This window comes from Rhincodon typus, chromosome 32, assembly GCF_021869965.1.
Source record: "Rhincodon typus isolate 14 chromosome 32, sRhiTyp1.1, whole genome shotgun sequence".
In the NCBI taxonomy this organism is placed as follows: Eukaryota; Metazoa; Chordata; class Chondrichthyes; order Orectolobiformes; family Rhincodontidae; genus Rhincodon; species Rhincodon typus.
The window spans coordinates 11,656,246-11,684,039 of record NC_063363.1 but is presented as its reverse complement, the minus strand read 5'-3'; the positions used below and the strand labels follow the sequence as shown (position 1 = coordinate 11,684,039).

The 27,794-nt window shown below is 39.5% G+C and overlaps 1 protein-coding gene and 1 long non-coding RNA gene across 8 annotated transcripts in view; one reads left to right on the top strand and one right to left on the bottom strand.

Moving 5' to 3' along the window:
* The window catches only part of LOC109931026 (dixin), a 107,295-nt gene that overhangs the window by 67,368 nt on the left and 12,133 nt on the right, over positions 1-27,794 (bottom strand). For 3 of the 7 annotated variants that reach the window (XM_020530384.2, XM_020530385.2, XM_048615555.1), the window contains exons 1-2: positions 17,758-18,002; positions 625-754 (exon numbers count right to left, since the gene is read on the bottom strand). In XM_020530384.2, the coding sequence (XP_020385973.1) occupies positions 625-754; positions 17,758-17,817 (190 nt within the window). In that variant the 5' untranslated portion in view covers positions 17,818-18,002. Of the gene's footprint in view, positions 1-624; positions 755-17,757; positions 18,010-27,794 lie in introns of those variants that run through there. The other 4 variants (XM_048615552.1, XM_048615554.1, XM_048615553.1 and 1 more) reach the window with 2 other exon arrangements.
* On the top strand, positions 18,094-19,653 carry LOC125486729. The gene is made up of 3 exons (XR_007265362.1): positions 18,094-18,143; positions 18,554-18,637; positions 19,365-19,653. It is a non-coding gene; the product is annotated as an uncharacterized LOC125486729 (long non-coding RNA).

Below are 27,794 nucleotides of genomic sequence, written 5' to 3'. Positions count from 1 at the left end.
GCACCTAATAAAATTTACCATCAAGTTTACAATTTTATCTTCCCTGAGTAATAGTTTTATTGTTTAGTTTTCTTTCCGATGTTTAATTTACACATCTTGACATGTACTGCAATTATATTTTTGTATGATGTATTAGCTCTAAAGCTAGCTTCTTTCATTAGCTTAATGTTAAACATTCTTCCCACATGACAAAGCCAGTATTTTCATTAGAGGTTGGAAAGTACATCTATCACATTATTTATCTTCCTAAACCTCTTTATTCTCATAGACACGCAGACCTTGCACTGAACTTGTTCTTAGATCTCAATCAGTGTTAAGCTAATTTGGATTCTTCCCAAGTCACTGCCCAGGAGGAGGCATTGGACTTTACTGCACCTTCTGACAATCCCTCACCTGATTTTTGTAATTGATCTGCAGAGAAGACTTTGAACGTGCATTTTCTTTCTCCATAGCATGATTTCAAATGTCCCAAAAAGCTTAAGGTATAATGTCATTAAACTATCTGTACACAATATCCTTGCATTGGCAGATAAAAATAGATAACTATTCAATATCCCTTAACCCCTTGGATCTGAATTAAAATATGAACTAAGTATCAGACACTTATAGCTTACATATACTAACCTACAATCTCCACCAGATGAGTCAGCACCACGCCATCACACAAATCTTGCCGCAAGTCCTGTACAGGTTTCAATCCAGGCTTTTTCTTTAACTGGGAGTTAACCCATACCACGTAAGACTGGAGCTGTTGCTGTGATACAAGAATTAAAACATTTAATTTCTTACTGAAGACTGCCAATTCAAAAATCCAAGTTTTAATTTGATATTTTCATAGCTAAAGGTAAAAGTAAAGTCACCATAGTCTTACCAGACCATGGAGCTGCTCGCACATTACAGAGTGATGACTGGTGGTATTTTAACTTGTGGGTCACCACACCTCATGGCAGGGGACCAGTTAAGAAGGGGAGTCCTTTGTAATTACCTCAGCCAGGGCTTGAATTTAACCCATGCTGTTGGCATTACCCTGCATTGCAAACCAGCCAACTGAGCTTCTATGTACTGGATGACTGAGAAGTGGGTGGGATTCTACTTAAACAATTCAAATGATTACTGTTTTTGTATTTTCACATTCTTCTCTCGAAGAAAACAGTGGAAAGTACTGGAATGATTCACAGGCTGACTAACAGTCTGACAGGTTATGTTGTGAAGGCTCCTCTTAGGATCCTAACCATCTTTACCGCAGCCAAGTTAGTAATTAGCCCAACATAGTGGGCAGCCACTATCCATATTGAAAGAGAATATCCCACTGGATAACAATCTAGAAGAACTGAGCAGCAGTTTCTGACTACACTGAATAAAACCGTCTAGAGTGCAATCTGAACCCAGAACTTTTGCCTCCCACTCAGTCAAAGACTTGCTTCTTTCTGTGTGAAGGAAGCTGGTCACCTCAAACTGTGGAAAAGAAACAATAATCTTAGAGTTAAAGAAAACTTGGTACCACCTAAATAATTCTCTCTGCAATGTTAAACAAGCAATAAACACTGCTGGACCATGATTATAGTTAAACAAAAACAATCCAGATACAATCCTGCAGAAGTAAATAGTAAAGTCAGCTAACACATTATCCTTTCATCTTTGAAGCCCAGATTTTATCCTGACACTTAAGTAACAGGATGAAAAAGTTGCTAAGAGTAGTAGCACAAAATGAAATATTTTACAGTTTCAACCCAATTCCATGCAGACAAATTTATGATTGCGCAAAATACTGCTCTTGTTCCACAACAATAACATTCTGGGTTTCATTAATATGAAATTCACAAACATATGAATAAAATAAAAGTTAAAACAGTGACAACTGATGTAAAGGATCAGAACAGCCTAACAGCTTAATGTTAGGAAATCGTACAGTTAATATGGCCATTATTAACATACTGGTTGTCCTCATTTTGACTTTTTACATTAACAATACATGCTGTGAGCTGTAACAACTCCAGTTGTAGAAATTGCAAAAGAAAGGTATTGATGAAAATACTAAAAGCCAGCAGCACCATGAATCACGGGTCTTCAATGGCACTTTTGATAACCTTTGACGGAACAAAGATCTACTTCTGAAAGATACTTCCAGATTGGTCACTGCAGCCAGTGTTTCACTTCTTAAGAAAACTATGTTTTCTGGTGGAGTAGCAGATAGTGAAGGGGACTGTCGGAGAATGCAGCAGAATATAGATAGATTGGACAGTTGGGTGGAGAAATGGCAGATGGAGTTCAATCCAGGCAAATGCAAGATGATGCACTTTGGAAGATCCAATTCAAGAGCGAACTATAGGGTAAATGGAAAAGCCCTGGGGAAAATTGATACACAGAGAGATCTGGGTGTTCAGATCCATTGTACCCTGAAGGTGGCAACGCAGGTCGATAGAGTGGTCAAGAAGGCATACGGCATGCTTTCATTCATCGGACGGGTTATTGAGCACAAGAGTTGGCAGGTCATGTTACAGTTGTATAGGAATTTGGTTCGACCACATTTGGAATACTGCATACAGTTCTGGTCACCACATTACCAAAAGGATGTGGATGCTTTGGAGGGGGTGTTGCCTGGTATGGAGGGTGCTAGCTATGAAGAGAGGTTGAGTAGATTACGACTATTTACATTAGAAAGACGGAGGTTGAGGGGGGACCTGATTGAGGTCTACAAAATCATGAGAGGTATAGACAGGGTGGATAGCAAGAAGCTTTTTCCCAGAGTGGGGGACTCAATTACTAGGAATCACGATTTCAAGGTGAGAGGGGAAAAGTTTAAAGGGAGATATGCATGGAAAGTTCTTTACGCATAGGGTGGTGGGTGCCTGGAACGCATTGCCAGCGGAGGTGGTAGAGGCGGGCATGATAGCGTCATTTAAGATGTATCTAGACAGATACATGAATGGGCAGGGAGCAGAGGGATACAGATCCTTGTAAAATAGGCAACAGGTTTAGATAGAGGATCTGGATTGGCGCAGGCTTGGAGGGCCGAAGGGCCTGTTCCTGTGCTGTAATTTTCTTTGTTCTTATGTCCGTACAGTTGCTTCTACTGAACCAAAAGAAGTTGTACAGCATTCTATTCAAAAGGCCAGTAAATTAAATGATCAAGCTGACTTCAGGTAAATTTGGTTATCTACTGGGTACTTTCTAACCATCTCTGCCAATGAGAACTGGGTATTTGGTTTTTAATCATTAAATTTTTATGCAGCAGGAGCAGAAGCAGAGCAAATTCAAAGAGCAGAGGAGAATAAAAGCATGCTTGAGAGAGAGAGGAGGACCTGGAAACAATTATCAGCACCTGCAACCATCGTTTGTGGCGTATCTTACATGACATAACGGCTACATGACATAACAAAACACATGGAAAGCAACCAGATGGAGACCCCGGCTGTGCATTCAGATCCTGTGCGGATCAGCTGGCAGGGGTATTCGCAGACAGCTTTAACCTCTTCTTACTACGATATGAAGTCCCCACCTGTATCAAGAAGACCACCCTCATCCCAGTGCCAATGAAAAATCATGCAGTGTACCTCAATGACTAGAGCCTGGTAGCTCAGATCTCCATAATTATGGAGAACTTCAAGAGGTTATTCATGGTTTAAAGTTTTTAAGAAGATTTTTAGCTCAGGTTGTGGATGAGGTTGCAGACTTGCTCACTGAGCCGGTGTGTTTGATTGCAGGCGTTTCGTCATCCTGCTAGATAACATCTTCAGGTGTGCCTTCAGTGAAGCGTCAGTGTTCCATCCTGCTTGTTACTTACACACCTTGGTTTGCTGGGGTTTTCTGGTTTTGTTCTTCAGTGGTTTGTATATCGGTTCCAGTTCAATTTGTTCATTGACGGAGTTCTGGTTGGAATGCCAGGCCCCCAGAAATTCCTTGGTATGTCTCTATTTGGCTTATGCTATTATGGATATTACATTATTTTGTATATTACATTAGTTTTATTGGTTGTGGGTATGGGGTCCTTTACATTCATCAGTAGCTGTCGCAGGGTGGTTGCTGGTTTGTGGGCTACCTTGATACCTAGGGGTCTGAGTAGTCTTGTGGTCATCTGATATGTCCTTAATGTACGGTAGGGTGACTAGTGTGTCTTGCCGTGTTGTGTCTTCTTGTTGTGGTCTGTTGTGGAGGCAATAGCTGATTGTGCTTTATGGGTATCCATTTCTTTTAAAAACTCCGTATAAGTGTTCCTGATATATAAAATACCGTGCAAAGACTGTGAGAAACATTAAATAGGCCAAACTGGAAGAAAACTGGCAATAAAGGATACACGAACACCAAATAGCCATCAATAGACACGACCAATTCTCACTGGTCTCAATACACTACGGACAAAGGAGGACATGAATTCGACTGGGACAACGCATCCATAATAGCACAAGCCAAACAGAGACATGCCAGGGAATTCCTGGAGGCCTGGCATTCCAAACAGAACTCCATCAACAAACACACTGAACTGGAAACAATGTACAAACCACTGAAGAACAAAACCGGAAGTAATACCAATCAGCCCAGCAAACCAAGGCATATAAATAACAAGCAAGACAGAACACTGATGCTTCACCGGAGGCACACTGAAAACACTACCTAGCAGGGTGATGAAACATCTACAATCAGATGCACTGGCTCAGCGAGCTAGTCTGCAACCTCAAGTTAGTCATGGCTCACAACATTCCAGCTTCCCAGCCTCCCATGATCCTTTGCAATTTGCCTACTGGCACAACAGATCCACAGCAGACGTCATCTCCGAAGCCCTTACATTCATCCCTGGAATATCTGGATAACAAAGGATACCTACGTCATGGTATTGCTTATTGACTACAGTTCTGCCTCCAACATCATAATTCCATAGACCACAATCAGTAAGAGTATGCAACAATACCTCCTCCACATAATCGTCAACACCAGTGCTCCACATGGCTGCATACTCAGCCCCCTACTAAACTCCTTATACACCCATGGTAGACAAACAGGAGACTGGAAGAACACAGCAAGCCAGGCAGCATCTTGAGATGTGTTCTGCTGTGTTCTTCCAGCCTCCTGTTTGTCTACCTTGGATTCCAGCATCTACAGTTTTTTTGTCTCTAACCTTATACACTCCTGACTTTGTGGCCAAATTCCGCTCCAACTTCATTTACAAGTTTGATGATGATACCACCATTGTAGGGCGGATATCAAACCATGATGAAACAGAATACAGGTAAGAGATAGAGGGCTTAGTGGCATGGTATAAAAACAACAATCTGTCCAAAGTCAATAAAATGAAGGAGCTGGTCAATGACTTCAGGAAATAGAGAGGAGTGCACACCCCTGTCTGCATCAATGGTGCTGCTCGAGAGCATCATGTTTCAGGGAGTAATGACCACGAGCAATCTGTCCTGGTCCACCCATGTTGACACAATGATCAAGAAAGCACAAGAATGTCTCTACTTCTTCAGGAGGTTAAGGAAATTTGGCATGTCCTCAAGGACTCTTACCAATTTTTATAGATGCACCACAAAAAGCAAACTATCTGGATGGATCACTACGCGGTTTGGCAACTGCTCTTCTCAAGGTGGCAAGAAACTATAGAGAGTCATCAACACAGCCTTCCATCCACTGATTCCATCTATACTTCCCACTGCCTCGGGAAAGCAACCAGCATGATCAAAGGCCCAACCCACCCTGGTTATTTTCTCTTCCACCCTCTTCTGTTGGGAAGAAGATATAAAAGTTTGTTTACAGGCACATATGAGTAGATTCAAGAACAGCTTCTTCCCCATTGTTATTAGACTTCTGAATGGATCTCTCAAATTTTAAATCTAATGTTGATCTTGCTCTCTGCGCACCTTCTCTGCAGATGTAACATTCTATTCTTTGCTTTGTTCTACAACGCAATGCACTTTGTATGGCATGATCTACCTATACTGCACGCAAAACAAAACTTTTCATACACTGAGGCATATGTGACAATAATAAATCAAACCATTATCAAAAAAGGAGAGAGAGAGAGACACCAGCAAAAACAGCGCAAGGAGTGAAAAAAAAGTCTAAAGAGTGGCATCACAAGAAAGTCATGAGATGGTTGTTTGTGAGCAGGTGTTGTTCAGAATTGTGTTCCAACTTTACTAATTTGAAACATGCAAATTTCTAAACATTGAACATGGAAAGTAAGAATTTACAAGATAGGTTAATTACTTAGATGAGAAATGTGAATGTGCTAACGCCAGGTTTGTGGATGACAAAAACAGGCGAGAAGGCAAGGGACGAAAGTGAGACCAGGAGTCTGCAGAGGGATGTGGACAGTTTAAGTGAATGGGCAAAAAAAATTGGCAGATGAAATATAACATGGGAAATGTGAGATTTTGCACTTTGGCAGGAAGAATAGAGGAGCTGAATATAGGTTAAATGGAGGAATTCTGCAGAAAGCTGCAGCACTAAGGTATTTGCGAGGCCTCATGCAAAAAGCTACTTTACAAGTTCAGCAGGTATTGAGGAGGTAAATGCATCGTTGGCCTTTATTTCAAAGTCTTGCTAAACTATATAAAGGATGAGTTAGACCACATCTGAAATACTAGGAATAGTTTTGGACACCTAACTAAGGAAAGACGTACTGGCATTGGAACTAGTCAGAGAAGGTTTGCTAGGTTGTTTCCACATACAGAGAGATTGTCGAACAAGGAAAGGTTGAACAGTTCAAGCCTATGCTCAAATGGAGTTGAGAATAATGAGAGGCAACGTTACTGAAACATACAAGATTCTTAGAGGGCTTGACAGGGCAGATGCAGACAGGTTGTTTCCCCTTGTGGGAGAGTCTAGGACCAGAGAACACAATTTCAGAGTGAGAGGTCAGCTGGTTAGGATGGAGAGGAGGAGAAATTCTTCTTCAGAAGGTAGTCAATCTGTGAAATTCTTTACCATAGAGGGCTGTACAGGTTAGATCATTAAGTACATTCAGAGCTGACATAGAAAGATTTTTAATCAGAAAGGGAATCAAGGGTTATGGAGAATTGGCAAGAAAATTGAGTTGAGGATTATCAGATCAGCTGTAATATCACTGAATGGTGGAGCATTCAATGAGAATGGCCTCCTTCTGATCCTATGTCCTATGGGCTTACAGTACAAGAGTTAAACAAGTTAAATTAACTAAAGTTACAGTGAGTAATTTAAAAGTAGGAGTTAAGATATGGTAGGGCAAGTTGGTCAAGCAGGATGCCAACCATATGGCATGTGGACAATCTCCTGGACCCCTTTCCTCATTTGGGTGAGCTCATGTCAGCAAGTCTCACTGGTTGCAGAAGCTTAAGCTCCAGATTTTGCAGCTCGAACAGCAGCGACAATCATTGATGTGCATCCACCAAGTAGAGAACTATGTGGATAGCACATTGAAAGAAATGGTCACACTGTAAGTTAGGGCAAGCAGGCAGATAGGAATAAGTGACCACCAGGCAGCCCAGACAAGTCGTACAGCACTCCTCAGACGTGCTGCTCACTGATCAGATTTTTGTTCAGGATATTGGTGAGGGCAATGGATCCTTGGAGAAGTGCAGCACAAGTCAAGCCTAGTGTGCATAAAATGCTACGAGAAGAGAGAATATTAAGTTAATGTGCAGTGTGAAAGGAAGGGAGAAAGTCATGAAGTCTAAATCAGGGTTCTACTACCTGTATGTGAATGCAAGGAGAAGAGTTTATAATACTAGGGAGTTACAAGCACAAATTCTCATGTGAGACTGTGATACTGTGGTGATAACAGAGGATGGATTAAGGAAGGTGAGGTCTCAATATTAGGTATTCCTGGTTACACTCCTGGTTAAACAGGAGATGGTTTGGGCACAAAGTATATTACATCAAATATGATGAAATGAACAATCCACAGCTCCCTGATGACAAAGGAGGTACTGTTCAATTTGTACAGTGGTTGCAGACTTGGAATTTGCTTTTGGATTTTCAGTTGAGGAAAGCCAACTGCACAACAAACTGCTCAGCCCATGTCTCCCAAAACTGAGAGATCAGGGTGAAAACTAATCGTTCTTTTCTAAGGGTTTGTGAATAGAATTCTCAATACTGCCTTTCCTAAGCAAGTTGTGACTGCCAAGAACTTAGAGACAACTGTGCGTGATTAATGACTTGGCCACACATGCAAAAACACATTTACAGACTTCAGCACATTCTATGCTTTTTCCAACAAAAAAAATCTGAATATCATAGAATCATAGAATACCTATGGTTCAGATAGAAGCCATTTGGTCCACTAAGTCTGCACCAACTCGCTGAAGAACACCCCACCCAGACCCACTCCCTCCATCCTATTCCCATAACCCAGCATTAATCATGGCTAATCCACATAGCCTGTACATCCCTGGACACTACAGGGTAAATTAGCATGACCAATCCACTTAACTTGAATATCTTTGGACTGTGGAGGGAAACCAGAGCACCAGGTGGAAAGCCATGCAGACACAGGGGAAACATGCAAACTCCACACAGACAGTTGCCCAAGGCTAGAATCGAACCCAGATCCCTTGAGGGTGTATGGCAACAATGCTAACCATGTGCCATCGTGCTGCGCCTTGGCCACCACTGGCCAGAAACATTTGCTTTTAACGGTAAATCTCTATGGAGAAATTTTTAAAATTTCCTTTCCCTTCAGTGGTTTTGGCTTACAGGGAGAAAGATTTATATTTTTATATTACAAATTGCGTGTTTTAACCAATTCTGCATCTTCATTCAATGTGTTTTATTTTTAAATAAACCTATTGGCCATGTTATGTAACACTTCTGTGGTTGTCGCAGTGTGAGTTTGAATCCAGAACTTCTGGCCCAGAGGTAGGGACAGTACCACTGCATCACAAGACTCGAGCTTTGTTTTATAACAAATCAATAATTTTCATTTCACATGAAACCTAGTTTCTGGATTTTTAAAAAAATTCTAAGTCTAATGTAGAAAAAGCATATGATTTGCTTTTATAATTTTTTATTTAATGTTGTGGCCCAAGGTGTATTGGGATTAGGGCAACAGTACATTCCTCCCATCTTGGCCATCTCAGTATTCAAATTTTATTTCACACATTGTGACGGATTAGAGAATGCAACTCCACATGTGTAGCCATTGCCAGCAATTTTATAATGAAACAGCAGTACTGAACGAGTCCTTGGATTAGTTTCCTCATAAAGCAATGATCTATGAGTCACCCTCGTTCTGAAAAGGCCAACAATATCCTTATAGTAAAAACATGTGTGTCCAGTATGAGAAACATTTTGAAAGGGCTTTCATAGCTCTGCTCATGAATTAATAGTTCATGTTTAGTATAACTTCCTTCATTTGACAGCTGCCAGCGTTCTCGGGTTCAGTCCAGCTCAGCAACTGTGAAAAATTCACACTAAGCAAGACTCTACCACAGCTGCAGGGATACCCTTTTTCACCTCCCAGCCCCCATACTACGTTACTAAGCAGACGGAAGATCCCCAGCCCAATGCCTCAGACAGAAATATAATAGCTGCACTATTCATATTAAATTGCGCTATTAGGGCAGTCTGGCTGACCTTAGGGTTACTGATATAGCTTGCTTCCTCTTGTTTCAATCAATAAGGGGATTTGTTTGCATTAGAATGCACAAAGTTTGTCATTATAGATACCATGTTTACTGAAACCATCTATAGCAAACAATTCTTAAATTTAAAGTCCTCATCCAGTTTAAGTGCTTTCATGGTTTTCCCTTTCCCACTTGTATAAATTATTCAAGCACCATCATGCCTCATTTAAGAAACCTTATACACATTTCCTCTCCCTTCAGTTTCAATGCTCTGGAACATTCTGGAATTCCCTCCATAAAATGATTTGCCCCACTACCTTCCTCATAATCCTCTTTAAAATGCATCTCTGAATATCCTTTATGTTTACATCATTTTTTTTCTGATTATGCCTGTGAAGCACCATGGTTCATCTTGCTACTTAGAGTCACAATACAAATGGACAGTATTATTTTGAATACGTGACTGTGTCCACTGAGGTGCACTCAATTCATTTTTAATCAAATTTGGATACCCTACAGTGTAATATATGTTCTCATTATTAGTTTGCTTTCTAACAGCATTAGTTGTTCTCCAATGTCTGTTATTTTAAAATCACATCTGGAAAATTTATAAAGCAAGTAAATCATTTGCATCCTGGAGTTCTTAAAAATAATTATTTTTGTCTCTTTCATTAAGTATGTGTTTTTAGCTTCTCTAATAGCTTACTGGATAAAATCCACAGGCAAAATAATATTGAGCAGCCATACAGAGCTAAAAGACCCAGGTTCAGGACTGTGTCAAGATGGCTGACTTTGGTTAGTGCAACAGCTGCAAAGTTCCCCTATAGTCTCAACATGTGAAAAGGTGAAAGTGAAGTAGAATTCCCCATCCTGTTGGAAAGTACTTATACAGATAGATAAAAAAAGAGGATCCTGTACTGCTGCAACGTGCCCCAAAGTCATTGTCCCATTGTTGGTGACAATTTCTGCATGCTATTCGTGGCAAGACTAAAACAAACAAACACTCAGATGGAGAAAATGATAGGACACAATAACTAGACTCAACACTCAAAGCAAAACTGGCCTCGCACTCATTATTGAAGCATGTCAAGCTTAGCAGTCATGCCTCTGTGGTTAAGTAACCTGCTGGCATTCATCATCTAGGTTCATACACGAAAATTGATATTGTGTTGAGGTAGCAGGGCAAATCATTTTATGGAGGGAAATCCACAATATTTCAGATTGTTGCCTGTGGCAGTAAAAGGAGTGAAAAAATAAAACTGGAGGACTAACAATTTTACGAAATCGACGAGGTGAATAGCTGCTTAAAAAGTGGACTGAAGTTTACAAGAATAATTACAGGAACAAATGATTAAATACTTGATGGAGTACTATGGTTGCAGAGTTTCACAAACATGGAATTGTTATCTATGAGATGCAACTGGTCATGGTTGAATGATGCATTTAAAATTTACAGATAATTGAGAAGTTTTATAGAAATATCTTTGATAATTCTGGTTATTCTTCTTCAGAGCACTTGATACATTGAATATAATTTGAATGGTGCACTGCTGGAAGGAACTGCCTTCCTCCTGTAATGGAATCTCAGGTGAAAGGCATTGTTGTTGTAGCATCAACATTTCTTGTTAGTTCTGCTTCTATATTTTGCAAAGTACCTGGCTTTTGAGTTTGTCCTCAATACAAATATAGGCATCATTCAAAACAGGCATTACATTTTGCATAGCACTCTTCATGTAAAGGAGGACACATATGTAAGTTTTTCAATGGGAAGGCAAAACATTGGAAGTTGACCCAGAGGGAAAAACAGATAAAGTTAAAAGAAGGCAATAGAAGATCAAACAAATTAAGTTTTGAAGAGATCACTGAAAAGGACGGACAGAAATGGCAAAACAGAGGAATCTATTAGAAAACTACCGTTGGGTAAAGGTAAAATGACTAAAACAAAAACAGTAGTTGAGCAGAAGTGGGGAATAAGAGGCCACGAGACATCAGAGAGCTGGAATGCACATATGGGACATGGGATTTCTTTCTTCAAAGGATTCATTGTTTTACTATATGTCACACTGCATCACATTGTGAAACTAGAGGCAATAAATGGAAAATTCTATGGTAAACTATAGTGCCCGAGTAGCCTCTTGCCTTACACACTATAAAACTAGCATTGCTGTACAGTAAAACAATAATTGTATACGCTATTCGGTCTGCTTTCTTTTGATACTCTGAAATGCATTTGCAGTCATTCTGCAAGATAATGTTTTCATACGGATCATGGAAAAGTGGGAAAGCGAGGAGAAAACTGAAAAGGCTTTATATTGTAAAACAATAAAGGAATCAATACAACATATTGAAAGTTGCTGACCATACACATTTGTCTACTGATCATTTCTCACTAGCTGTAAAAGGTCTAGGTCATATGAACTTGCCAAATAACATTCTGGAACTGAAGAGTATGTTTGTGGTTTAATCAGAACTAGTTGAATATCATTTTCAGTGAAATGGTCTAGCATAATGCAATACAGCCACAGAAAACATCACAACTGAGTCCAGTCGTAAACTCACACAGCATCCACATGATAACGTGTCAGCAATCAGAAATTGTATATAACCCAAATGACTTAATATGTTGTTTCTTTTTAATTGAGATGTTAATATTACACCGGTATTTGCTTAACTTGGAAGGTTTAATCCACCCCACGACCACAGAATTTTAAATGTCATATAGGGAGATAGGTAGCAATTGATGGTAAAGAGGAAAACATATAAGCTTTAAAAATCAAATGTTAAAATGGAATATGGTGCAAATATGTCAATACATGAAAAAGTATAGACAGTGACTCAGTGGTTAGCACTGCTGCCTCACAAGGCCAGAGACCTGGGTTAGATTCCACCCTAGGGCAACAGTTTTGTGTAGCGTTTGCACATTCTCCCCTTGTCTGCATGGGTTTCTGCCAGGGGCTCCAGTTTCCTCCCACAGTTCAAAAAAATATGCAGATTAGGTGGATTGGTCATGCTAAATTGCCCATAGTGTTCAGGGATATGTAAATTAGGTGGATTAGCCATTGGAAATGCAGGGTTACAAGGAAAGGGTAGGGGGATGGGTCTGGGTGGGATGCACTTTGGAGGGTCAGTGTGGACTTGTTGGGCCAAGTGGCCTGTTTCCACAGTGTAGGGATTCTATTCTATTCATATTGGTTACATACAGTCTATACCTGATGAAAACTGACAAAGGTAACCTCCAAAATATTCACATGCTCGTTCTCTTTTGAGGAACCATACACCTGCTTATTTTATTTTAACTTATTCCTATCACTTGGTCAATCTTTGTTCCAAGTTAACGACGTAATTGGAAAAGGAGCTATTTGTAGATACCAACGCACCAATGGCAATTGCTGACAATGCATACGCATTGTCAATTATTATGCGGAATATTAAGCCAATTTTTCAAAATGAAAATAAAAAACTTTAAGTTTATTTCTGTCTCATGATATACCATTCCATTAAAATTGTATTAATTGTTTTTTGTAAGTATTTATGACTATATTTATGAGTGATAGCACCAGTAATGCACATACTCATTGGTGTCAGCAAGAGCAGCCAATTGGAAAATACACATTCTGAATTAACAGCAGGTTTACCATTCTAAAGTTTCTTTAAATTTTAATATCGTTGGACATATTAGCACTGACATCAACAAAATTATGTTTGTTTGCATTGTGCTGTACCTATGTGTATAACACTTCCCAATTACTTTAGAAACAATCTGTGTGTCATAATATTCCACTCTATTATGATGATGTGGATCTTCTGAATTCACTTTCTCCACCAAAACATTATAATCTTTGCAGCACAGAAGGAGGCTATTTGGCACATTGTGATTGTTCTGGATCCTTGAAGGAGCAATTCGCCTATGACAACACCAACACACTCATCCCACCACCTTTTTATAGGTAACACTGAAGACATTCTCTTTTCAGATGATAATCCAATTCCATTCTAAAAGCCTTGAACAAAACTGCTTCCGCCAGACTTTCTAGCACAGAATATTCACGATACTGCTGGAGTAAACTCAAATGACTCAAAAAGTGATGATGTTAGCTTGATATCACACAAATCCATCCATCTTCACCATGCAGAAGTGACTTCTCGTGGGTAAGGAAGAAAAAAATAGTAACCATTGGTTGTTACTATGTACTTCGTAGCTGATTGATGAGCAGCAAATGGCACAATGCAACAAGATTGCATATCCATTAAAAACTAGTCTTAAAGCATTAAAACACAGTAACAGATTGAGACAACATGATAATTGCCTTTAAACCATCTGGTAATCCAGGCTGTAAATTTTCTATTTTAAAAAGTAAAACAGAAATTTTGTGCACAAAGAGAGGTACATCTGCAATAGGAAATGGAACAATTTTTCTATTTCAAGACCAATAGTCAGCACGACACATTCCTAAACTGACTGCAATGTGGTTAAACTGAGTCCGATTTTCACTCAAAGCACATCAATTAGAAACCTAAGAAATGGATTTCTCTTTACTCTGATCCAATACATCATTTTACTCCAGCCCAAGGAGAACATTTTTTGTCACCAAGGTGACATTTTTAATGTCTCATATCTTAGTTTTTTTTCTTATTTCGTTCACTTTGTTGCCATGTAATTAGTGCCACATGGAAGTGAATTTAGCCTTCCAAAATAAAATCCAAAATAGCCAACAGATAAAAGGATATTGTAATCACATTATTCCAAGTTGTATTCATCTTAGATTTCAAAGACATAAGGTTTATGTCTAATATCACCGTACTCTGTTGTCAACCCCACATCAACAAACAATGCATAAATGGAACATTTCACTTGCCACATGATGTTCCATTAAAAACTCCGACTGTAATGTGCACGGAATCCTTCAATTCAAAGCTGACCTCAATTTTTTTTTTCAAATTGCTGTATTGCAGCAGCCACAGATCCCTGGCTCTTCATTATGAAGTGACTGCTCAGCTGTGTAGTTTGCTGGTCAGGGACTGTTGACAGCCATTGTTTTAAAGTTAAAGAGGTAAGAAAAAAATCACGTACAGTAGTTACAAAACAATGGTTAGAAGTAAAAACCAAAAGAACTGCAAATGCTGTAAATCATTAACAAAAACAGAAATTGCTGGAAAAACTCAGCAGGTCTGGCAGCGACTATGAAGAGAAATCAAAGTTAAGGTTTCGGGTGCAGTGAACCTTCCTCAGAACTCAGAACGGCTGAAAGGAAATTTTTAAGATGTGGGCTCCTTTCTAGTTTAAAATTGAGATGAAGAGAAATTTATTTTCTGCATAGAATTTTCTACCTCAGACAGCAGTGGAAGCTGAGTCATTGAATATTTTCAAAGCTGAGGGAAGCAGATTTTTGAACATACGGGAGTCAAAGGTTACGGGAGTCAGGCTGAGTGAAGTTGAGGCCTAAATCAGATCAGCTATCATCCTACTGAATTACAGAGCAGTCTCAAGGAGCAGTATAGCCTACTCATATTTCCTATATTCTTATCTGGAGTTTAAAGCAGTCAAAACCAATTCAATTAAATATTTCTTGATAATCCTATACTAACCATAGCACTATATCAGTGCTTACACGCAGAGTTCAAATAAGCGATTGCAAATGGACAAAGTGGTGAAAAGAATTACAATGTGCTTGCTTCAAACAGATGTCGAATTCTTTGCACAGCATAAGTACATTACAAGTCAGTGTCCTTATGTCTCAAATTATTGTACAGCAGTGTTTTAGAACATTTACTAAATAGGAGTTCATAATTAACAAGTGCTACATAGAGAACTCAGCATATCACATCAGTGTTAACTGTGAAAATGTTAATTATTTGGAGCAAATACATTGAACTTACACTGAATAACATTATTGAAACATAAAAAGCAATAATATTTGTTACACTACCAGATATTCTGCTGCAGTAGTGAGCCCTGTGGTGTTACGAAGCAAAATCTGAGGTTATTCTTGCTCGCCTTGAATTAATTTCAACTATTGACATTGCATACTCTTAAACAATATCACTACAAAAGTCTATATTAATAACTGAATATCTGACATAATACACATTAAGGTATTGTCCTGAAACTCTACCTCAAACCTTACATAGGTCAATAGAAAAAAAACCACAGGGCTTTGGGGAGCAATCAGGGAATGAAATTATTAGATAGCTGTCGAAGAGCTAGCATGGGTACAAGGGGCTGAATAGCCACCTTCTGACCTACATAATTCCAGGTTGAGGGCTATGGAAGCAAACTAGTGCATTCCTACTACTCCCTTAACTAAGATCAACTAACTCAGTATAAACTGGTGAGTGAACTTGTCATTTTAGTAACATACTTCTTGGCTTTCTTTCACTTGCTGTAAATATAAACATGTGGTTGTCCTGACAGCTACAAAACAATTGGTGTGGTTAGGTAGACACAATTGCTTACAACAATAATATCCAGTGGTTTTTATAACAGAGTTTTGCAAGAGAAAAAAAAATTTGTGCTAATAACTGCTTTCAAGTTTTTAGCTGCGCATGATGAGCTCACCAGGGACTTTTGAAGCTGCGGTGTCACAATATAGACATTTAATTACTTTTAAAACTATGCATCTGTGAGTTGCATTTATACACACCACATATTGATAAGAATCAGTGAACAACTCACAAAATGGCACATGGTTTTTACTTATGAAGCTCTGCTTTTTAATCACTCATTTGAAAAGAAGCAAATTAAGCATTTACCCATGTGAAAGGCCTAGATTCTACCTGGAGCCAAATTTTAGTCAGGAATGCTGAGCTTTTAGTTTATCGCCAAGCAGGATAGGATTCAAATGAAGAATACTGACAGTTATTCCTAGACGTATAAAGTGAAATTGCTGAAAGCAACTATTCCTTAATCTTAAGTGAAGTTTTGACTACAAATTTTCCAGCCTTTGCAATTAACTTCATGATTCATCTGATTGTAATACAAGTCTAAAACCAAATTAACACGATTTAAAATATATACACAAATAGTAACTTGATAATCCAACTTCTTTTTGCCTCCGATGGTCACCATCCAATACAGAACATGCATATAAAGACGTGATTCTCCCTGGCCTGATGTTATTCACTGATGTGAGCACCAACAGGTCGAGCTGAATCACTTAAAAGGCAAAATCATCTGCAAGCAACTGCCATGAGATAAAGCAACCCAAAGCCCCACCACTATGGACTTGCCTCCCACCCGAACACCCACAACAACCACTCTGCTTCAAAGCAAATTAAAATCTATCGCACTTCTTCTTGTTACATGCATCCAATGGCTTTTTCTCCAAACTTAATTTTTCAGGAATTTGACTATTGCAAATGTAGGTTTTGTTCCAAAATTAAAATTTAGCAATTTTAAAGCATACATTCCCTTTTACTACTATCTTGGTCTGGTCTTGGCTTGGCACGTGAACCAGCAACTACAACCCTTATTACATTCTGCATCTTGAGCAAAATAATTTCCTTCTGATCCCAATAGGGAGGCAGTATTGTATTAACAGTTATGCCATCTACTAGTTCTAGGCATGTTTCGTGTTATTCAGCCATAAAATATGGGCTGCTGAGCAATACTTTTTTAAAAAAAGTTTTATTTGCATGAAAAGTCAATCAATTTGTGCCCAAAATCATTTGACACATCACATCCTTGAACATTAGGCAATTTAAAAAGTCTAATTACAAACTAAAATCATTATTTTCTTTTGGAGATTTCTTGGCTGACTCCAAACATAAAACCTTTAAACGCTTCTTTGAAGTGACATAATTAAGGGAAAAATACTTTGCATGCTCTGAAAAGATTCACTGACAAATATGGTGGTTATTTCGTGCATTACATTTAATATTAATTAGACAAGACAAACTCCACTTACTGTAATAATGAAATCAGTAAAACATTCATGCATGTACACTAGGCTTAAGACTAAACATTAGTACATTCAGACCATATAGTTCATTTAATAAACTCCATATGGAATATTTTAAATAATTAGAACCTCGAAGCCCTACACATCATAGCAGCAAGAAGCTTTCTATTTCCTGATAAAAGGCTTTTTCATCTTCCTATTCTGAGCATTCAATGCAATACACTACATCTCTCTGTACTTTCTATAAGAAACAGCTGTTACTAGGTTAACTAGCTAGCTTGAGGCCAACACATGCCCCAGTCATTACTTTCAGTATTATTTACCTCTGTGAATCCCTCTTGCAGAACATCCAGTAAATTTCCTTTGGCTAGGCAGGCAATCATTTTAATTAAAGTTCCAAGATCAAGCAGAAGACAACGTGAAAAGAAATTCAGACGCCCAAATAGAGAGGATCTTGCCCTCCAAAAAAGCACGGTTAAGAAACTAAGAGAAGGCAATTTCTTCCCATTCCATACGTGCAAACTGTTACCTTCATTTAAGCAGGATAAGAGTATCAAAGACTGCAGAGTAGGAGAGGGAACAGAGTGAGCATGCTCAGCAGCCAACCAGTCATGTTTGAGAGGATTAGGCATGACAGAATTGTCATGACGACAGTTCGCCACAGGATGAGGGGGTGGGCACTGTCTGAAAAAGCAACCCACAACAGATGGTGAGTTTTCAAAAATCATTTTTGTTTTAAAACGACACATTGAATCTAACAAACCTTCTGCCTGCAAAGTAAATTGCTCACATCTGAAAAGAAATTAATCATCTAAGTTGAAAACGTTTAAACTGGTGTAGAATACAGGGAACTGTCAGCTAATTTCTATACATTAAAGTGACACAATCTAATTTTAATACTTTAAGCCCCAGCACTAAGATGCACAACTAGCTAATTGTATTTACGGTAGTTAATTATGTAGATAATTAAAAGTAGGTAACTGTATATTTTGAAGACTCATAAACTTTGAACTTCTGGATTTCACACCCCATCTATCTTGTGAAATCAATCTATCTTTGAATATTATTTCCAAAACAACCCAAAGGTGTTTATTCTTCCTTGCTTACGTTGTTTCTCAGGATCTGGAATAACTTGCTTCCGCACAAAATTGAAGGATTCTGAAAAGGTCAAGTCCAATGTATGATCAGCAGTCTCAATCACAGGTAGGGTCTTCGGTACAAGGATTGTTTAGATGTTTGCGTGCTCCTTCCAATTTCTGGACTATGCCTCTGTGCTCTGAAGTGTTTTGGTGTCTTTGGGCCTTCCCAAAACTGCATCCTCCACTTTAGTAGGCCAAAAGTCAGGATGTCCTAGGAGTCTGCAAGGATGTTTGACCTATTCAGGAATGCTTTGAGAACATCCCTAAAGCAGTTTGGCTGTTCTCCTGGGAGTCTCCTGTCACAATCAAGTTCTGACTAGAGCAGTTACATTGGGAATTTGGTGTCAGGCACACAAATTATATGTCCAATACTGCAGAACTGATTTTGAGCGATTAGCGCCTTGATGCTGGGTAAATTAGCTTTGGAGACAATGCTGCTGTTGGACACCATTCTTGCCACTGTATTGGCAGGATATTACAAAGGCACCATTGGTGGTACTTCTCCCATGTTTTGAACTGCCTGCAAGGGTTGTTCAAGTCTTAGAAGCATACAGAAGCACAAGCATCACTGCTGGCTAACAAACTTTTGGTTGACATTTCTGAAGAAGGGTCTAGGCCCGAAACGTCAGCCTTCCTGCTCCACTGATGCTGCTTCGCCTGCTGTGTTCATCCAGCTCTACACCTTGTTATCTCAGATTCTCCAGCATCTGCAGTTCCTACTATCTCTGAAACTTTAATCTTACTCTGTTTTGTGATCTGATGTCGAAAGTACTCTTTTTTTCTGTCAACAGAAGGCTGAACTGAAACCCTGGGAGCCATTGTCCTCACTGTAATACCGCACCTCACCTGCAAAAAAATACCTACATGCTTGGAGATAATCTGCAGAACAGATGCCAAACTGTTCAATCCATGCTGCCTTCGATCCAAACCTGAAACCGATTCAACCTCAATCATAGAACTTCATTGTACAGATGATGTCAGTATGTGCTCTCACATAGAAACGGAGTTCCAAGTCATTGTCCTCCTTCAAAGCATTTGAAAAAGAAGTGGACCTTTCTTGAAACACCCAGAAAGCTAAGGGTACAATTTTTTTTTATCTCTGTAAATGGTGCGATGGAGAAAACAATTTGGCAAGTTTGGTTGGAGAGAAGGTCATCCCTTTATTGCTAGAGATAACAAGGTGTAGAGCTGGATGAACACAGCAGGCCAAGCAGCATCAGAGGAGCAGGAAGGCTGACATTTCGGGCCTAGACCCTTCTTCAGACCCTTTATTGCCATTTCAGTATTTAAGTTCAGGCTCAGTAAGCCTATGGGCATTGTGCCATGTAATTTTTCCTGTTGTAGCACAGACCTCTAAGGACTGTGGGTGTTGCATAGTTTCTGCTTTCAGAAACTGTATCAGAATGCCAATCTGCACATGTGCAGCATCATGGCGGCTAAGAGAGATTGTTGCCCATGGGCAGCCTTTTTCTTAATTTAACCTATTTTATCATTAACCTGTTCAGAGAAGTTATTACACACCTCTAGAGCAGGTGGGCCTTGAAACCAGTCTTCCCAGTCCAGGGTTAGGGACACTACTACTGTGCCAAAAGGGCCCCTCATTGGCAGCCTTCTTGACCAATCACTAATTAAAGCTCTTAAGAAGTTAATTAATGGCCATTTAAGGGCCTCAACTCAACATCTTCCCAAATGCCTGCCCTTCTACCTGGGAAGGAAGACAGCTGGCTTCCCAACTGTGAATACAAGGTGACCTACTTGCCAGCCTTGAGGCAAACTTGCAAAATCAGAGAAGGAATCCCAAAATTCGTTCTTCCATAGATGGTCTTCAAATATTCCACTCGCAATCATAAGAACACAAGATCTAGGAGCAGGAGCAGGCCATCTGGCCCCTTGAGCCTGCCCCGCCATTTAATAAGATCATGGCTGATCTTTTTGAGACTCAGCTCCACTTACCCACCCACTCACCATAACCCTTAATTCCTTTACTGTTCAAAAATTTATCTAGCCTTGTCTTAAAAACATTCAGCGAGGTAGCTTCAACCGCTTCACTGGGCAGGGAATTCCACAGATTCACAACCCTTTGGGTGAAGAAGTTCCTCCTGACCTCAGTCCTACATCTGCTTCCCTTTATTTTGAGGCAATGCCCTCTAGTCCTAGTTTCACCTGCTAGCGGAAACAACCTCCCTGCCTCCACCTTATCTATTCCCTTCATAATCTTATATGTTTCTATAAGATCTCCCCTCATTCTTCTGAATTCCAATGAGTATAATCCCTGTCTACTCAGTCTCTTCTTGTAATCCAACCCTCTCAACTTTGGAATCAACCGAGTGAATCTCCTCTGCACCCCCTCCAGTGCTAGTATATCTCTTCTCAAGTAAGGAGACCAAAACTGCACACAGTAATCCAGGTGTGGCCTCACCAGGACTCTATACAGCTGCAGCATAGCCTCCCTGTTTTTAAACTCCATCCCTCTAGCAATGAAAGACAAAATTCCATTTGCCTTTTTAATTACCTGCTGCACCTGCAATCCTACTTTTAGCGATTCATGCACAAGGACACCCAAGTCTCTCTGCACAGCAGCGTGCTGCAATTTTTCACCATTTAAGACATAGTCCATTTTGCTGTTATTCCTACCAAAATCGATGACCTCACACTTACAAACATTGTACTCCATCTGCCAGACCTTTGCCCACTCACTTAAGACTATCTATATCCCTCTGCAGACTTTCAGTGTCTTCTGCACACTTTGCTCTACCACTCACCTTAGTGTCATCTGCAAATTTTGACATACCACACTTAGTCCCCAACTCCAAATCATCTAAGTAAATTGTAAACAATTGAGGTCCCAACACTGATCCCTGAGGCACACCACTAGCCACTGACCGCCAACCAGAAAAACACCCATTTACCCCTACTCTTTGCTTTCTACTGGTCAACCAATCCTCTATCCATGCCAATACAATACCGTACAACTTTATCTTATGTAGCAGCCTTTGGTGTGGCACCTTGTCAAATGCTTTCTGGAAATCCAGATACATCACATCCACAGGTTCCCCATTGTCCACCATGCAAGTAATGTCCTCAAAGAATTCCACCAAATTAGTTAAACATGACCTACCCTTCATGAACCCATGCTAGGTATCAACAATCAACTTAACCATTCTAGTCAAGGATCTGAATATCACAACTTGAAATGGTGATCAACGTACGTATATGTAAAGTGAAGGGTAGTATGTAAAGTATGTAAAGGATATTTAAGGGAGAAACATTGTGTGGCAATGGTGGTGTTGGTGGCAGTGTATTATAGTTCATTCAGGGAGTCTAAGTTGCTCTGGCAACATGAACTTTACATCCATGTTGTAGTCTTGTGCTATGATTAGTGATGGTGCAGGGTGCAACATTCTTTCCATCACATGGATGACAAGGAAACTGGTCCATGTGCCCCTGTCACAGCGAAAATGGCAGACATGGACAAAATTCATAAATTGTGTCACCAACCACAGAACCTGCCATTTATTCAGTGGTGTAAATGAGAACGGGTTATGTTTCATGCATGTGCTTTCACTCGTGTTAGACAGCCATATAAAATCAGTAGCCACCCTCACTCCAGACAGTGTTTAGATTTGGTGATCTTGGTATCTGAATACAAGGTGGACAGATTGGATTTGGTTGGAGCAGGTCTTAACTCCTTTATGTCTTTGTACAGACCTTTTTGAAGAGATAATATAACTCTCTGGATATGTCCTCAGGGCACATTTAAGGGAAGTCAAGTTCCTTTTGATGGAGGTAAGGTGCCCTTTGTGATTGCTAAAAGCAGGCATGAGTTTGCATAACAAAACATATAAACTCACGGAACTGTGAAGCTCATTGAATGGTCAGAAACAATAGTCAAAATTGTCAAGAGGAACTGTCAAAAACAACTAGCAAATGTGTCAAGATGAACTGTTAAGAAGAACAGTCAAAACACGTTTCAAATAGGTCAAAAAGGAACTACAAGAAATACCTACCAAAGAAAGCTGTCAAGGCATTTAAAAGTCCTACCCTTTAAATCTTCAAAAAGAAATGTTTGGCGTATTTTTTAAAAATTCATTATTCTTGAGGGCTTCCATTACTGCATTATTGCTGAGTGACTGATTTCACAACTAACCATTATCACAGTAGATTTACTGACTGTTTTCAAGAGTAAAGTCAATAAAAAACAAATTAGGAAAACCATAAAACCAGCTAGCAATTGACTGTTGGCCATTTTATACTATTACCCAATGTCAAAACTGATCCCAAAATCTTTATTTTGTGACACTCCTCTATGCTTCAAAAGAAATTACATAACAATTGCTGTATTGTGGAACTGATTCAAAGGAAATTTAATGACTAACTCTAACACATTGTGCCAAATTAATTCTGTTCATACTGACTGCGGGACCAGATTTTCGAAGTGCAATTAGGCAAAATCTGAGTCGCATAACTCAGCTGCATCACTCTCACAAGGCAATATTTGAATGCAAATGGCCTATCTGATCTGGAGCTAGCTCAGCACCCGAATAGTTTTGCTGAACATCCCCAAAAGATGGAGGCTGCCTCCCTGCCAGAAGAAAATGCAGGATATAGCCAAGTTCTGGCTGCCAAGACTTTGTCAATCAAAACAGGCAATTCCTAGAGGTGGAACATGGCGGAGAGTGAATATACGTAACAAGATTAGGTCGGCACAACATCGTGGGCCAAAGGGCCTGTACTGTTCTATGTTCTAAGATTGTGAGCAGTGCTTGTGCCAGTTTTGTTGTGCTAGTTGGCCTAACAGATTTGAATCAAAGCAAACTGTAAAAGAAAGCCATTCTGAAGAAGGGTTAGTGGACCCAAAACATTAACTCTGGTTTCTGTTTACAAATACTGTCAGACCCGCTGAGTTTTTCAAGAAATTTCAATTTTTTGTAAAATAAATTTACCTGGGCTTACAACAAATCCAACAGCTTTACACTACCATGTACAAGATACAGATCAAAAATCTTTAAATAGTAAATCCAAATGGACAAGTTCCTTTTCAAGTTCCTAAAGATTCATTAATTGCTGGCAATTGTATTTCCTGCACACTCTTTGCAGTCAGGCATCTATGTATGCACAAGATCTGTAAATGTGCAGTGATTAAAACTCAAAAACATAACTTGCCTTTCAATGTTGGTCAGGAGGAACCTATCCTGGCAATGCCATAACAACATTTCTGGTTCTTTATAACTACTGAGAGTTAAACACATCCATGCCCAATAAAATGGCAGCTGGAGACAAAACCAACTTACAATGTATGATCCCAGCATGTAGAAACAAATGGGATGCCTTGTACTACTATACCAGACAGCACTTGTCATGATTAGAACCAGGTGGACCTCACTGACTACGAGATCCTTCATTGGGGTTGTTAACCTGGGCCAATCAGGAAGCCCTCACTGACCAAAGTAACCAGGGGATTTAGAATCCCCTCAGTTCCAGGAGACTGACTCCTACACGACTGGCCACAGCCAGTTACTGTGCACAGGTAAATAAAGGGTGACTTGATGACGGGATACTAGCCTCTGTGTAGTTATTTCAGTGGCGATGAGAGTGGGATTAATGCAATATCCATGCAGAAACGCCTACTAGCTGAAGCTCAACTGGACTTCAAACTGGACAACAACTGACATTATCATTAGAAAATGAGGCAAGTGGAGCATCGAAGCTACAGGACATCCCAATGGAAGTGGACACCTTCACCTGTCCAACTGAGCTTGGGGAGCACCACTTGAGTGTTGCCAGCATGTGGACACAAGACAGCAAAGGAGTCCTACAAGGCTTCACTTGAGTAAGAAAACTCTTAGGCTAGCATCTAGCAGAGTGCACACCCAGGAAAGACCCCCTACATGGGGGTTGGAGCAATTAAATTGCTTAGCAAAATCCAAATCTGAACCTATTAAAATTAATGTTTGATTAAATGGTCACCAAGTTCCCACGGAGGTCGATACCAGCACAGCTCCATACCATACGTCGTCCAATGGTCTGGCAGAAAGAGCGATCCAAACATTGAAGGCATGCTTAAAGAAGCAGCCTACAGCATCACTCGATACCTAACTATCCCGGTTCCTGTTCGATTATAGAACCTCCCCTCATGCAACAAGGATAGCTCCAGCGGAGTTGCTAATGGGGAGAAGACTCCGCACCAGGTTAAACCTGAAATTCCCACACCTGGATCGGGAGGGTGAAATGGCAACAGGAATGCCAATGCTGGCCACATGCCTCCTCTAAGCAAGAGAGGCAGCTTAATTTGGGGGACGAAGTGTAGTGCCGGAACCACGGAAATGACCCTGTATGGATACGAGACGAGGTTGACGTGAGGTCAGGTCCCGTTATTTACAAAGTTCAGGAAAGTGAGGCAGTCCTGAGCAAACGTGGATCATCTGAAAGTTGTTACCTTGCAAACTGGGCAGGAGCAAAACCTTGTCCCTCAGAACAGCCAGAAGGCCTGTCAGAAACTGTGGGTTCTCCCCCTCTGTCTAGTGTCGAGGAAACCTCGGTGTTTGAGAAGGATGCAGCCTTGATACCATTACTGCCAGAAGAAGAGAAGGAAACTCTCCCAAGACAGTCTGAACGCAAGGGACGGGCTACAGTCCAGTACACGACACCGGTGTCAGAGTCTGAATCAGAGGAACCGGACCTGGGACAAAAACATCACAAAAAAAGCTACAAGAGAAAGACCAGGCCTATGGCCCCAGCCTTAAGGGGTGGGTTGGGGGGAGGGGGGGTGCAGGGACGTAGTGATTGCAACTAGGTGGACCTCATTGACTATGAGATCCTTGATTGGCCCAGGTTAACAAACCCAATCAGGAAGCCCCGGCTGACCAAAATGAACAGGGGATTAAGAATCTCCTCAGTTCAGGGAACTGACTCTGAGCTGGCTGGCCACAGCCTGTGTACTGTGCACAAGTAAATAAAGGGTAACTTCATGACAGGATACTGACCTCTGTGCAATTATGTCAGCACTCTAATTAAAATTGATTACCAGAATATTTGAAATATAAAAAACTGGCATAATATTATCCCTTTGAATAATAGCATCCTCAACTTTAGATCACAGGATTGTGGATTTGAATCTATTTATTTACTTAGGAGTAACATTCCCAATAATCCTGATGTTGTATTGTTCAATAAATCAATCTTTGGACAAGTTAAGCTGTGGATCCATTTATATGTCAGCTGAACATTAAAAGCACTGTTCTAAAAAGAGTAGTGGTGTCTCCAATATCTTGGCTAATATTCCTTTCCCCAAATCAATATCGCCATAAAACAGATGAACCAGTAATGGAATATTATTGGTCAAGAAGAATTGCAGTATTTCTCTCCATAATTCTACTCTAAAGGCATTTCAATAATATGATGAAAATTCTATGTAAATTGAAACAGTTTGTCTTGTGTGCAGCTAGATACTTAGCCATACATAATAGTACTATTTAACAGATATATCCTAATAACAACGAAAATGATACTTTAATCTAATTATCCTTGCTAATCAAACCAGGACTACAATTTTATGCACAAATCAAGTATTCAAAGTAACATATCAGGTGAGTGACAAAGAACTAATTATAGTGATCAGTTTTGAATATTATATTTGTATTTGGTAACAAGGGCATCAAACTTGATGATTAGGTTCTTTGTTACTGAACGTACTATATGGCCATGGAAGGATGCAAATTCTACCGATATAATAACATTCAGATTGTTTCACTGAAACAGGAAATTAGCAAGAGTGATTTATGAAAATGAAAACCATGCATTTAGAAATATGAGACTCATTCTGATGCTTGGTACCAGAGTGCAGGAAGGTCAATACAACGAGGAAATGGACATACAGTACAAATGTTGTCTGTCTAAAGAATTACAGATTATAGTATAAGAGTACAGAAATGGGCTGTGCAACCTGACAGTCCCAACAGATACTCACACTCCACTAGAGCCTCCTACTCTTCCTCATCTAACTCTATCAGCATAACCCTTTATTCATGTTTCCTTTATATGCTAATCCAGTTTGTTATTCAATTAATCAATTGTGTTTGCCTCCTTGTAGTAGCCAATTCCACATTCTCACCACTCAGAATTTTAAAGCCTTTGATTATATTTGTATTTCTTTTTATTCAACAAGAAAGTACATGGAGGAAAGTTCCAAGAAGAAGGAAAAAGAATATAAATTCAGCAACACATTTTATTTTTCACACAAACTGAGAGACTCCTACTGTTTCTCCTTTTTGGACAGAATGGTAAAGTTACAGCTTTCAGACTAGAACACAATCAGTTTTTTCAAGTACAGAACTTAATGGTTGGTAGTTTAATATAGAATAAAATTTTTTATATATAACTGGTCACAACAATTTCTTTAGCATGGCAAAGAAAAGAATGTTTTGTGTAGGAAGCTGTTCAGTGCTTGAGCTCAATATTTAAGCAATAAACAAAAGAGTGCAGCGTGACTCACAAAATGACAATACTGCAACCGATTTGCACAGATCTCCTTTATTCACAGATTTACACTTCAAATAATCAACCTCTTATTACTGAAACATCTATCTTGCTTGATGGATGAAGTTAAAAACCATGTTATTTACATTTTTGGAGTACACCCAAGGTCAAAATTGGCCTCTTTAAAATCACAAATCACTTAAACATAGATGCTGCTTATTGACACAAAACATAAACTCTCAGCTATTTGAATTTATTTCCCTGTGTGCTGTTGGCAGATTCAAAGATATTTTGGCTGAGGAATTCACATACATGGAGTAATTTCTACATCCAGGTACCCAAAAGAATAACCATTTATCACTCGTACCATGTAGGACTAGAGGTTTCCAATTCAATAGAAAAAGCTATATTTCTCAATTTGTGAACTGTATCGCACCACAATTTTACAATGTAGGTACCAAAATAACAAATATCTGGTTGATTTGACACAAAATGGAGGAAATGAAAGATGCCCAATTCATTTCCTTCCATTTTCATCACTTCATGAAAATTCTGACTCCTATTGGAGCAGGAATCTAGATGCAATAACAGCTCACAAGCTGTTACTTTCATCTATAAACCAAGAGTGAGTATTATCAGTTTATTTCATCACTCAAAGCATCACTCAACTCTAATGACGGCCACATGTAGATAATTTTGACCAAAGGTCACGAGATTCTAATCAATTTTTAATTGATTCTCAAGAA